The 14,295-nt window shown below is 42.0% G+C and overlaps 1 protein-coding gene across 1 annotated transcript in view; it reads right to left on the bottom strand.

Moving 5' to 3' along the window:
• The window catches only part of Nup93 (nucleoporin 93), a 103,875-nt gene that overhangs the window by 16,781 nt on the left and 72,799 nt on the right, over positions 1-14,295 (bottom strand). Inside the window, exons 6-9 of the mRNA XM_075976940.1 lie at positions 7,352-7,426; positions 5,011-5,100; positions 3,675-3,814; positions 224-356 (exon numbers count right to left, since the gene is read on the bottom strand). Of these exons, the coding sequence (XP_075833055.1) occupies positions 224-356; positions 3,675-3,814; positions 5,011-5,100; positions 7,352-7,426 (438 nt within the window). The remainder of the gene's footprint in view (positions 1-223; positions 357-3,674; positions 3,815-5,010; positions 5,101-7,351; positions 7,427-14,295) is intronic.

The following is a 14,295-nucleotide window of genomic DNA, read 5'->3' as shown; positions in this document are numbered from 1 at the left end:
TTTTTAAGACAGGGTTTCTCTGTGTAGCTCTGGAGCCTGTCCTGGACCTCGCTGTAGACCAGGCTGACCTCAAACTCACAGAGATCCGCCTGCCTCTGCCTCCCAAGTACTGGTATTAAAGGTGTGAGTCCCCACTGCCCGGCTTGAACCCCCTTTTAACTGAGAACACCTGAGAATAACTGACAGTTTCAGAATTTGTTTACCCATAAGATGCTTCTAGTACCTGAAGTCCTGGGGAGGGAGCTGGCAGTTTAATGTTTAGGAAACTTCGAACCAGCTGGTAAGTCCCTGGCACACCGCCCAGTTGGGCCTGATGCAGATTTCCAAACACAGTCACAAGGGTATAATTTTTATAACTGAAAAATTTTAAAGAAAAATGGTGAGGGTTGGCAACATGTATTTCACACATCTATGTCCACATCCAGAATGCTCAACTATGAACTCTATGGTCAAGGCCTGGATTTTAAGTCTCATACAGAAGATCAAACAGTACATGCTTAAAGAAGCAAATTCCATTCTTATTACTGTACAGATTTATACTACGGCTACCCCAAAGAATTCTGAGGGGACTATAACCGAGGCTTCAAATACTTTAAGGGTGGAGCCCTCATGTTCTAATGGGTTTGCTAGAAAAAAACCCAACAAAACAACAAACGACAACAAAAAACAACAAACTTGAAAAATCTGAAATAAATTCCATGAAGTCAAAACAGTCCAGTGAATAGCAACACATCCTTTACTTCGATGACCAGTATTGACATTTGTATGTGTTTCCCATCTCTACATGTCCTACCTGACACCCAAATGCACATAGGAACATGATTTTGTTTATTCCCAGAAGCATTTAAAAATATGCTACAAAAATCATGGCTACCTAACCTACGATCATTTCAGCCGTGTACCTAAGACTCAGGAATGAACCTAAAGGCCAATTACAGAGAACAAATTGTGGAATCTGATGCAGCTAATAAAAATGATGTTAAAGAATTAGAAGTTGAGCTATGTAAAACTACTATTATAGGCCGGGCAGTAGTGGTGCATGCCTTTAATCCCAGCACTTGGGGAGGCCAAGACAGGGGGATCTCTGTGAGTTCAAGGCCACCGTGGTCTACAGAGGGAGTTCCAGGACAGGCTCCAAGAATATATAGAAACCTTGTCTTGAAAAACCAAAAGATAAACAAACAAAGCTACATATTACGCACACACACACACACACACACACACACACACACCCACCCCTGGACCATAACTGTAGAAAAATAAGCTAAACTAAATACTCATGGCAAAAGAGGGTGGAAACTACAACAAAGCAACAGGAGCCTCTGGGTGTGAGGAATGGCATCCCCCTTTCTTGCAGCTCTTCTCAGCACCTTCCTAAATCCCTATAAAAGTGTACATTGTTCTACAATGGAAAAGAAGCATAAGGTAATTAACCAATGCATTCTCCTCACCACTACACGCATTTAAAAGCACAAGATGAGAGAACAGAGTGCCCTGTAGTAACCAGGACAAGCAGATGCCCACTACCACCTCCTTCAACTTGCAATAAGACAAGATCCTAAATCAAAGGAGCCCAAACTCCTTGAGAACCAAGACAAATATATCCACTGCAAGCTTTGGAACATGGAAGGGACAGGCCAAGCCTATATTTTCAACATTTTTGGCCTTATATCAAAAAACATATTTGAAACTAAGTCTCTTTTACCATCTGGTAGATTATGTAACTTGAAACAGTTATACTGTCAGCAGAATAGCATCTGCAGAAATACTGTAACACGGAGTACAGATATTCAAACAGGTGATAAGGAAGCTTTCAGAAAATGCTGTCAGAGAGAGATGCTGCTCCAAAGATGAAGACAGGCTTTGCTAGCTAGGCAAGAGCTTCAAAGAGCTAGAGAATGGGCAAAGAAAAGAATCATTAAATTAGGATCTGGAGAGATGGCTCAGCAGTTAAGAGAACCTGGGTTCGATTCCCAGTACCTACAAGGAGGCTTACAACCGTCTGTAAGCCCAGTTCCAGGAGATTCAGTTCCCTTTTCTGATCTCACTGGTACCAGGCACACACATGGCTCACACATGTACTTGGAGGAAAAACACTCATACCGATAAAATACATCTAAAAAAATTAAAGAATTTTTAAAAAACTAATGGCAACAAATAATAAAATGGGATACATATTTAGGAATGTAGTCTGGTGGCTGAAGCACCAGTTTAAAGATTAAGTTTATCAGAAAAAGCATTTTAAAAATTTCTTTTTCTTTTTTTTAAAATTTCTTAAGATTTTTATATGGGATAAAAAAATTTTCCTCATAGTTTGCCAGCTAAAATGAATAAATGTTGCTACATTAGATTCTTTATGGTTGACGATCAATACAACCAAACCTCCATCTCAAAGGTTTAGCCAAAGGGGCTGGAGAGATGCCTTATCAGCTGAGAGTACTGGCTTCTCTTTCAGAGACCTGGAATTCCAGATTCACATGATGGCCCACAACCACAACTCAGTCCCAGTTATCCAACACCTTCTCCTGGCCCCCATGGACACTATACAGACATACATGCAGGCAAAACAACCACACAAATAAAAGTATAAACTGAAGTGGAAAAAAAAATTTAGCTAAAGTCTGAAGAATTACTTTATAAAACTTTCACATACACATAATCTACAGAAATTAAAAACACAGAACCCAAAACCTTTTTAAGTTCCAGATTTCTTGTAACAAAGGAATGGAAGTTAGTGAGTATACATCAGAGGGTACTCATTTTATGTAGCTAAGGTGCAATTAGCATAGTATTTGATATGAAGACCAATCTCCTGCAGCATCAATCTGAATTTCCTCAAGGAACTTCCTAACCGAGTATTATTTTGTTGACAATAGGCTGATGCCCAGTGCCCTGTCCCTAAAATAGAGTCTGCTGCACAGTCCTGACCATTCCTGCTAGGATTCCACAGAGTTCCACAAAGAGGGACTAACGGCACACACCCTAATAATAAAGCAGACATAGGGTTTGAGGATACAACCACAAACCCTTCAGCAACCAAGCCCAGATACAAAGCACTGGCCTCAGCAGCTATGCAGACCCCTGACTCAATGATTAACTGGGTAGAGCCAGGAGCATAAAATTAGAGCAGGTCTTCTTGAGGTTTCAAATTGCAAGGGTGAGTTAAAATGCTGTAAGGAAATGAAGGAACCTGGGGAACAAATGATGAACCATATTAGGAAAACAGATTACGACCCAAGTCATTATCTAAGCAATATGTCTTTACATTAAATCATGACAAGCGAAGAAATAAGAGATGTCGATAGTGTTCCCATTTACCACCATTCCCATGTACGATTTTTTTTTTTTTTTTGGTTTTTCGAGACAGGGTTTCTCTGTGGTTTTGGAGCCTGTTCTGGAACTAGCTCTTGTAGACCAGGCTGGTCTCGAACTCACAGAGATCCACCTGCCTCTGCCTCCCGAGTGCTGGGATTAAAGGCATGCGCCACCACCGCCGGGCTCCCATGTACGATTTTATCAGCTGCAGATACAGTCCTGGTAGGTAAGTGTTCTGACAACAGAACTAACTCAGCTCCAGTCAGTCTACAGGACTCCAGGTATAGCACCAGCCCCAGAAACACACACACACACACACACACACACACACACACACACACACAGAGAGACTGACTTACCTCTGCTCAAGGTATCCCAAGGCCTGCCTGACAAACTCCATGCGCACTTCTACACTGCTTCGGCTCTTCAGGGCATCAGTTGCTGGTGTCAATACCACATCTGTCATTTGTTTGACCATGGCCCACATGTCAGAAATGCTCTGCATGTAAATGAGATTGCATGTGACAAAGCTGTAAGGATGGAGATGTGGCGATAACTGCAATGGCAGGCGGAATGAAGAGGACTGAGGCTTTCTGTCTGAGACCATCCTGGCTTGAACTCAGTGCAGAAGATGGGCCTTTGCCTTGCCAAACACGTGAGCTATGACCACTGATGAGCACCCCTTCCTTCCTTGGAGTTGGTCTTCAAATCAATTACCATGCCAGGCCTGACAGAACCAGCTCCATCACTGCAGGAATGTGAGTGTAACAAGAGCTGAATCTCAGCAGGTCATCCCTTAAGAGTGTCTGAGTGCACTTCTAGTCAACCAGCACTAGGAGTTTAAACACAAGTTCTTACAAGGTTATTTAAGTTTTTAAGGCTTAAAATAAGAGTTTAACCTAAATAATAAATGTTTTGTCTTCCCAGAGGCGATCTGGGCTTATAAATAAATGCCACAGCCTCCCTCAGAAGAGCCTCCAGGAAGGAGGCTTTTCTTTGTGTCACCCTACCCAGTGGGCCTCCTCTCCCCAGGCTGTGAAATTCTCCTTCAAAATGTGTCTCCGGCACCCTAAAGACAGAACCAGGGAAATGCAACACAGTGGAGAGAAGTTGGTTCTTATGGTGCCCTCAAGGGAGAGCTGTAAACACCAGGCAGACGTGAGGAGTGAATTCTCACTTTTGTCTATAAAGCCTTACATTGCCTTATATTTTACTTCTGGAAAAACCCCACATTTTTTGAAAAACAAATCACTGTATAGCTGCTTCTGCTGCAGTAGCAGCCTTGGCTTCTTTTAGCCTCTGCTCGCACCTTCTGATTCTGTCCCACCCATCACTGCTGCCCCTTTCTAAAGAGAAAGCAGGCCAGGAATTAAGAGTGTGGACATAATAAAAACTGGGAGAAGGGATTCCAGAAAGAAAGGATGAGTTAAGTCCAAGGAGGTCACACAAACGGTGTCCTCGGCTGAGACCTGAGGAGAACCTCTCACCACTAGCTAATCCCAGTCTGGCCTTTTGACGATGTATTTTTAAAAGCCACCATGAAAACAATCACTCCAAATATATATAAAACACTAGAAAAAAGAATGTTATTTCATAAAACATTCTTTCTTACTATACTGCAGCCAAGTCAGTAAGCTACTGACCCCAGATGAACACTGAACTTGTGTTTCTACCCAGGCTGGCGCTGGGCACTACCTTGTCATCCAGCTCTGCGACAGATGAACACAGGTCCACCAGGTTGGGCTGAAGGTGTCCACTCACAATCTTCTCATTGTAGATATAAATCTGAAATAAAGGGAACCAAGTGGTATGATCTATTTCACTTCCTTTTACGATCTGAAGTCGTTATGAAGCTGGCAAGTGGCCAATAGAGGCTGATGCTCACCTTCCCTTCCCCAAAGTACCTAATCATTAACAAGACCAAATCTCCAGCTGTGGCTAGCACCTTAAAGCTAATCACTAGCTCAGTCTTACAAACACCCATCAAACAAGGGACCAAGGTAGTTCAAGGAGAAAGTTTAGGACCAAAAATGAAGGTGGGACTGAGGAACCATGGTCTGGCTAAAATCCATGTCAAAGTCTGCTAAAATTCAGGTCAGAGGACTGAATGGTTGTGGGGCCAGGGTTCATGGACTGGGGTAGGTTTGTCAGAACAGTGTCTGCTACACATCTGGAATACCTACTTCTAGAAAGCATCTCTAGGCCAAGTAGTGTTTGCTTCCAGGCCGGACAAGCTGAATTAAATCTCTGAGATTAACTACATGGTAGAAGGAGCGCTGATTGCTACTTGTTGTCCTGACCACTGCCCCCACAACAAACCAACAAATAAGTAAATAAATAGATGTAGTAATAAATAATCTCTGCTCTTCAGGTAAAATCTCTCTCAAAACAAATAAACAAACACAACCAAACAAACAAACAAACAAACAACCCCACAACTATGATTTGATGCAATGTTTATTAAGGTTTAAGAGAATACACTACTTCAGATTTGGTCTAAAAATATTAAAATCATGGTTACAAACTAAGTTCTACTCCTGTGTGTAAGGTTTTCTTTTACAATTTGAAGTCCTTGTTCTACAGAGGACTGAGCTAATAACAATTCATGGACCCATGGAACCTTTGCTTCTTCTATTTTAAATGGAGGATGCTGACATCATATAGCTTCCAGGGTTGTTACAAAGATTTAACAGGTTCTTAACCATAAGTAGTACTTAGGCACTCAATAAGTATGTCCGAGAACCAAGGCTATATTAGACACAGCATACAAGCATTCACTTTCTGTGGGCAAGCCAAGTAAACAGACAGCTAGTATTGGATCCTAAGTGCTGCAGGAGTCAAGTTCTACAGAGTTTAGCTTTTCAGATGAAGAAGCTACATTGTTTCTTCATTCATTTGTAATTTTGTTGGGTCTGAGATGATGGTGGCCAAAGCAACGGAGGGAATCAGCCAATGGAAACTTAAAGGATAAGGGTGTGGACCGAATGTAGGAAGAAGAGGGAAAGTGATCTAAAAAGCAGAGAAAGGAGGAGGATGGACGTAGGCTTCAGCTACCTGGAGTTTGAAGCAGCACTGTATGAAGAACTCTGCTCCCAACCTGCGGAGTACATTCTCTGCTTTTACTCTTACTTAAAACAAATCGACATTTACACAAAGAAATAGCTAGGATATTTCTCTCGACAAAGTGCTAACTAAGACTTCTAGTGATACATGAATCAGTTAATGTAGAATTCCATTAATTAATTAACTGGTAACTGAAGAGGGAGTCCTCTACTGGGTTAATAGTTCTTTCTTCCATTTATGTAGCTGTCATCTGTTTCTTACCCAAACCCAGTTCCAAGGTGGCAGGAGGGGAGTAGGAAATGTATCAGTGTGTCCTCTCAAGGTCACAGCTAAGTGATGCAGGGCATAACATCTTGGAACTTTGTGGAGGAAAGTGACGATTACTTTGAAATACAGGCTTGACTCGCATTGTTTTATTCCGAGTCAACCGCAGGTAAGTCCTGCACACAGTTGCACATGAACCATCTTGATTCGTGCTTACTGATGCAAGCTCATGATCAGCAACCAGGAGCATGGTCCCCAACACACCAGGAGCATCCTTATCTCCACTCAGCACTAACAGGATCAACACACTGTGCTTATTAAGGCAGAAAGCATTTTGAAAATCCCACTCAGCAAGGGTAAAAGAATTTAACATATCATTCATTAGCCAGCCAAGTAATTCAGTTCATACAGAATTCCATTTGCCACGCATTATAGTTACTCAAGGAAGCTATTGCCAACAGAGCAAAAAGAAACACCTGGTCAGCAGAGAGGGTAGATTTCAATTTCGCTGCATTCTCTGAGTCATTTGATTACCCTATTTAACCAAATGGAGAACAGCGGCATTCACGGTAAAATATTAACTGACCCTGTGAGCAAGAAGCCCACTTGCTTTCAGGGCTGACTTTCATGTGAAGTCACTATTCCCTCTGACTCTCCTGAGGATCACAGCATTTCTCCAGGATTATCTCTTCCTAAAAACTATACTCACCTGCCGGGCATAGGCCATCTCAATGCTATCCAGAGAACTTCGACCAGGAGGACCCACATCACTGATGTAACTTGGCTATAGAGAAAGAGACACCCAGGATTGGTTAAGAACAGTACTCACCCAAGGCATAAAACCCACAAACTCACCCTTGTCTGCATACTGTTAAGTGGGGGAACCTAGTGTGGGGAATGAGGGAAAAGAAAGAAGCACAGCAGCAAGGCTCTGCTACAAGGACACGGGCTCAGCTATCCTTTCATAGCCTCAGGAAACAGGTTCCAGTACTAAAACCCTAATTTTAAAAATTATCCATTTAAAGAGTAGTTGATTGCCACCTCTGAATTTCCATTTAAATGACTTTTGCCTAATGCTCTTGTTTTCAAAAGCACTTCTCCTTCAGTTGCCCTTGGCCAAGCCATTATTTTACCACATATAAAGTCAATTATCCATCAACAGGGTGTGTGCACTGTGATTCCTGAATAGAAGTGGCTGGCAAATATTCGACTGGAATTCCACAGGCAGGGCTGTGTAAGAACATAGATGCTGGCATAAGGATGGGAGAATGCTCCCTCCACTTCCTACGTCCAATCAGGTCTCTGCACTGGAAAATGTAGTCAATATACTAAGCCACCCTGGGTATGACAGGACAGGACACAATATAGAAGTGGATAACAGGGGCAGCGAACACCAGAGATCAGAAAGGCAAGGCAGCCAGACTAACGAGGTCAGGGAAGAGCGCGGCTCTCCAGGGGTCTGGAGGTAGGTAGAGAGAGAGAGAGCAGGTATCGCTTACACACAAGACTGGGAATGGGCTTCTCAGAGCAGAGAGCGTTCAGAAAACAGACATTCTGGGACAGAAAAGAACGTGGCAGAAGGGAGCTGCAAACTATTAGCACCCATGACTGTGAAAAGTGTACCCAAGGTGTGTAAAACTCTTTCTCAAGGAGGGTTCACTCCAGACAGGGAGAAGGAAATACTGTGACAACACTCTCACAAAACAAGCCTAGGGTGAAAAAATCCAGTGATACCACACACGGAGAGATAGACGGTCTTACCTTCATGAACACAAAGAGAAATCAAACCAATCAATTTACAATATTTGGTAATAAAGCCACTACTGTTAGGAAAAAACAGCAACAAAAACAAAAAGCAAACAAAAGCCAGGACCAGCACAGCAGAGCTCTAAATGCAACTTCGCTGTGTAGAGCTGTATGCATAAAACAAGCAGACCTGGGCGGTGGTGGCGCATGTCTTTATCCCAGCACTCGGATCTCTGTGGATTTGAGACCAGCATGGTCTACAGAGTGAGTTCCAGAACAGGCTGTAAAGCTACACAGAGAAACCCTGTCTTGAAAAAAACAAAAAACAAGCAAACAGAAACTTGAGCAGAATACTTGAGCCATTCCTACGAAAGCATGCTATTACAGCCACCAAAAAACAACACAGGCCTACATAAAACAACTCTAAATTGAGTAAACATAAGGCAAAGCCAAATTGTAGAACCTCAAATACACAGTTTAGAGTTGACAAGAAAATGATATGGCATACACATAGAATATTCCTAAGAAAAGTACACAGACTGACAGAAGTTCTGTCTGTGCAGGGTAAGAACAGCCACCATGAGAGGAGCTCTTTGTGGTACATCACAGCAGTAAAATGAAGGACCTGGTGAACAGAGAGATTTGAACAATTTCTGCAGAGAGTAGTGGAGCACTTTCTGTGCTTGGAATCCTACTCAAATCCCGACATATGAACTAGGCCCATCCCTTAGGAATCTGCCAGGCGGCACAATATACAACTTAGTGTGAGCTGTCAAATTCAAACTGTCAGTCACTCATTTAAGACATGTCATACATGCCACTATATGTTGGAAAGAGAAAAAATGCTGCCAAACTACACTAAATAAGGCATTGTGATTTCAGAGGTGTTAAAATATAGGAAAGCTATAAGATTGACATTTGAAATAAGGTCTTAAGTCTCTTATCAAAATTAGTGGCTGCTCAATATTCGCTGAGTTTTATGTACCAAGTGAAGAGCAGCAGCCGCCTCATCTGCAATGAAGCTTCAGCTCTGCCTCTGCGGGAGCCTGCTGCTTGCCAAGTCACTTTCCAGACACCTCATCCAGGGATCTGCCCACTGACCATGGCCAACACATCCAACCCACCTAAGTTAAATCCACCTTTAAATACTGCTTTTTAAAAAGTGTCTCAGAGACAGAGAGGGAGAGAATAGGCATGCATAGATAGGTCGACTCTCCTCTTCTACCTTTACATGGGCTCTGGGAACCAAATTCAGGCCAGCAGGCTTGCCTGGCAAGTGCTTTTACCCACTGAGCTCGCTCACCAGCTCCAAAATACAGTTTTAAATGTCGGCTAAGCTACATCTAGGAATTCCAGCACTGTCAACTCCATCTTGTCATGTGAACAGATGTAAGAGCTGTGACACAGGATGCATATCAGGGCGAACAGGCAAGAGACTCTCAGTGAAGCACATTATTTTTACCCAGGAAATACTTGAAAAGTTAACAATCCCATCAATTCCTGCCTTCCTTTAAAAAGCTGTATCTCTTTCTTCAATAACATCCTAAGGACATTAATTTTCCAAATAACTGCATGATATTAGAGTGTCACTTCCTTTATTAAAATTTGCCAGGCATAGATATTAACATTATGTTTTTGCTCTTCTGTTATTGAAAGGCTCCAGGGGACAACAAACGTTCTAGGGACTACCATATTTCAGTTCATTTCTGCCTTAAAAAATATTTTCTCCGAAAGCCTCGGGCTCAGCTTTATATTAAATTATCCAAATCTGAACATTTTCCTTCAAATATAAGGTCAACTCAACAGGATCCGAGGCCTCCCCTCTAATGACTCTTTGAATTCTGCAATTCTTGACAATAAGGTGTCCAGAAAAGAATGCTATAGCCACCAAGTCATACTTCAACTGACCTTAATAATGTGCAGTTTACCCAATGCTGACAGAACCACAACACTGTTGGTGCAGGAGAACTGTCTGTATTCTGTCAAGGGAAGGAGGAAGCCCATTCCTCCCATTCCAGCCCAGACCACAGAGCCACGTGGCTAGCATAGATAAGAATAATGGGTTAATATAAGCTACAAGGGCTAATAAGAAGACTGAGCTAATGGGCTAATCAGTTTTATAACTTATGGAGATCTCTGTGTGATTTTCTCTGGGACTAAAGAGCTAGGGGACAGGGCGGGACAGAAACCCCAACGAGCCCAGCCCTCATGTTATAAATGGTGCCCAATGTGGATAACTACATCCACAAAAAGCCTGAGAAAGCTTGGGAAAGAATAGAGTAAAGTATGGTTTCTTGGTGGCAGCAATTTCTCGGGTCTGCTCTGCTTGCTAGAGGCAAGCAAGTGCTCTCATTTAAGAGAGGATTCCTGACTCAGCTTTAGCTGTAAAACCTTGCAGCTCTTTTAAGAGGTCCTGCCACAAAACACATAGTGTTGATAAAAAGCTGACTGCATGCTTTTCGGTTTTCAGCCTTAGTAGGAAAAAAAGCTGTGCCATTTTAAAATGCCAGCTTTCTGGGCCGTCCTGCCAGGGCAAACTGTGACTCTTTCAAGCAGGCAGTTCTGACTACAGAGCTTTTGAGTGTTGTTTATGGGGCTGGAGAGATGGCTCAGAGGTTAAGAGCACTGACTGCTCTTCCAGAGGTTCTGAGTTCAATTCCCAGCAACTACATGGTGGCTCACAGCCATCTATAATGAGAGATTCAAAGAGGAGGAAAAACCTCTAAATGGTTTATAGTGTGTTAAAAATATATGCAGGCTTAAAAGAAAAAAAAAGGTTAAAATTCTTAAAAAGGAAAGAAAGAGAAGTTGGGTGTGGTGGAACACACCTTTAATCCCAACACTTGGGAGGCAGAGGTAGATTGACCTCTGTGACTTCAAGGTGTGGTAGCACGTGCCTTTAATCCCAATACCTGGGAGGCAGGGACAGACAGATCTCTGTGAGCTCATGGCATGGTAGCACACACCTTTAACCCCAGCACTGGGGGAGGCAGAGACAGGCGGATCTCTGTGAGTTCAAAGACAGCCTGGTTTACAGAGAGTTCCAGGACAGACAAAGATATACAGAGAACCTGCCTCAAAAAGTAAAAGTAAAAATAAAAGAAATAGAGGTTAAAATAAAGCCGCATAAAGATGGAAAATACACAGAGAATCTTGATACTGTATGCTATCACGCTCTCTTTGAATTGTTTGAATGCTGAGGAAGTAGCAACAGCTGCTAAAAAGATATTTGCTTATAAATGCTGCTGAATTAATCCAAAATAGGTATTTTGAAAATACCTTGGCTTCAAAATTGAAGTCAAAAGGTATATTACTTTGGAGAAGAGATTTTGCTTTTGTCTCCACAGAAAATGAGAGGCTGTGGATTCATTCTGAGTTAAGAAAAATTCAGTTTGGTCAAGGAAGACCACCTGAGAAATCTCCGGTAGGAAAAGATGGCCCGTATGTCTGAGTTCTACATCCAGAACAGATTCAAGACTGTTGCCTGAGATGATCAAGACTCACAGGATACTCCAGTCAGGACTTTATTATAAATCTAAATTTTCTTTAGGTCCTTATAAGATCATCAGCAGGAAGTAGCCTGGAATACTATGCCCACATTCCCAAAAAAATGGACTATGGATATTTTCCTTTGTTTAAAAAAAAAGGGGGGGGGGAAGTGGTGCAGGAGAATTGTCTGTATTCTGTCAATCATGTTTTAAATAAACGCTAATTGGCCAGGCAGGAAGTATAGGTGGGTCAACCAGACAGGAAGTAGAGGCGGGGCAATGAGAACAGAATTCTGGGAAGGAGGAAGCCCATTCCTCCCATTCCAGCCCAGACCACAGAGAAACAAGATGTAACCTGTCCGGCTGAAAGGTACCGAGCCACGTGGCTAGCATAGATAAGAATAATGAGCTAATACAAGCCACAAGAGCTAATAAGAAGACTGAGCTAATGGGCCAATCAGTTTTATAACTTACGGAGATCTCTGTGTGATTTTCTTTGGGGCTTGCTGGCTGTGAGGAACTGGGCAGGACATAAACCCCAACAAGCAGACCCCCTCCTGTTACACATTGTACAGACCTGGAGCATGCACCCCATGTTAGGCACTGGACTGAGCTTTGTACCTGCTCTCAATCCTTACAACAGAAAAAAGGTATTTCAGATAGAAAACCAGGCTCAACCTTAATTCTGAGGCCTGTCCTCTGCCCTTCAAACTATATAGTCTCCTCTACAGGAAGAACAAAGTGGAGATAATGCACTTTTCCACCATTTTGAAGAAAATTACATGCAAAGAGTCTATAAAAACACATACCACAAGAATGACTAAATGCTGAAAGATAAAACCATGTGTGACACAGACATGAGACAAATGGAATTACCACTGCTATTGGAGGATATACTGTTGATATTTAGGGGCAGTATCTTTAAATATGAACTTTCACAAGATGTGGTGGTTCATGTCCTAATCCCAACCCCTGCCCAGAGACTAAGACAAGAGGATCACCATGGGTTTGAGGCCAGCAGGGGCTACACAGTGAGTTTTGGGCCAGATTAGACTATAGAGTAAGACTTTATCTCAAAAAACAAAACAAATAAAAACAATAAAAATGCTGAACTTTTCTTTTTCTAGGGAGGGTGTGTGTGTGTGCGCCAGAGATTGAATCCAGGACCAGGTACAAGCCAAAGTGCTCTTCCAGAGAACCCCAACTCTAGTACCAAAGCAGAACATATACATGTACTCTGACCTAGCAACTTCCTTTTAGGAGTACCCAAAAGAGATACAAATATATATTCTTATCAAAAGATAAAGAAATGCTCATAATAGTATTGTTTATAAAAGCCAAAAACTGGAGACTACCCAAATATCATCAGCACTATCTATCAACATCAGAATGGGCAAACAAAATTACTGATACAGTTCAGCCATAAAATGAAAGGCTTACCACTACAAATAAGCACATTTCATGGCTCAGGTAGTAGGTAGTACAAAGTTCACGGAGACCTTTAGGAGTGTGGCAGAGGTGGGAGGCTACCACTGAGGAGCTTGGGTTGTTTGGGTACTTCATTTTTAATAATCCACTGAATCATATGCTTAAGACTTTTATCCTTTTCTGTATAAACCTTACACTTTAAGTAAAAAGTTAAAAATAACAAAAGCTAAAGATTCATATGTAAGCTCAGGCCTGTAATTCTAACACTATGGAGAATGAGACATAAGAATCACCATGAATGAGGTCAGGCAACACAGTGAATACCAGACTAGTCAGGGCTATATTTTAAAACCCTAATCCTATCTCAAATCAAAACAAAGAAACAAAAACCTCCCATGAGTTTCCAGAAAATGCAATTCTCTGGATAAATGGAGTGGACTGTGTGTAACATCTGACGCCTTCCATAGCAGCATCATGACCCCACCAAAGCTCCCAACAGAGAACAGCACAAGCATGGGCAACTCTTCAGGGGCCGGAGGTCACGGAACAAGAGCCCACTGAACACACTGGTCTATTTTTGAGAGAAGAGCAATTAAGGAAGAACATTTCATTTATAATTTATAATTACTTTCAAATCCCTATACAGAGCACAACCTATTAACACCATTTTTAAAAATAAAGTTTATAAAACCAGGAGTTGTTCTAATTATTTGCTCAGTCTCAGAAAGAAGCGAATGGAAACCCTAGATTAGCCAAGGGTCTGGAGTGTTAGTTTTTTCTCTGCAAAGATGTTTCTACCTGAAGTCTCTGAGTCTAAGAAATATAGGACAGGGTCCTTGAGGAACGGTTTCCCAAAATAATCAGACATTAGCAGCTATTTATTTGGAGACTAATTGACTAGAAAGACTAGTCTTTAAATCAAGAGCATGTGGAGGTACAAAGGATCAGAAGTCACCTTGCTGGTCCCACAAACTAAAATCCACCCAATCCT

This window comes from Microtus pennsylvanicus, chromosome 6 (genome assembly GCF_037038515.1).
Source record: "Microtus pennsylvanicus isolate mMicPen1 chromosome 6, mMicPen1.hap1, whole genome shotgun sequence".
NCBI classification, from domain to species: domain Eukaryota; kingdom Metazoa; phylum Chordata; class Mammalia; order Rodentia; family Cricetidae; genus Microtus; species Microtus pennsylvanicus.
Note: the sequence above shows the minus strand (reverse complement) of the source record. Positions and strands in the feature narration are given on the sequence as shown.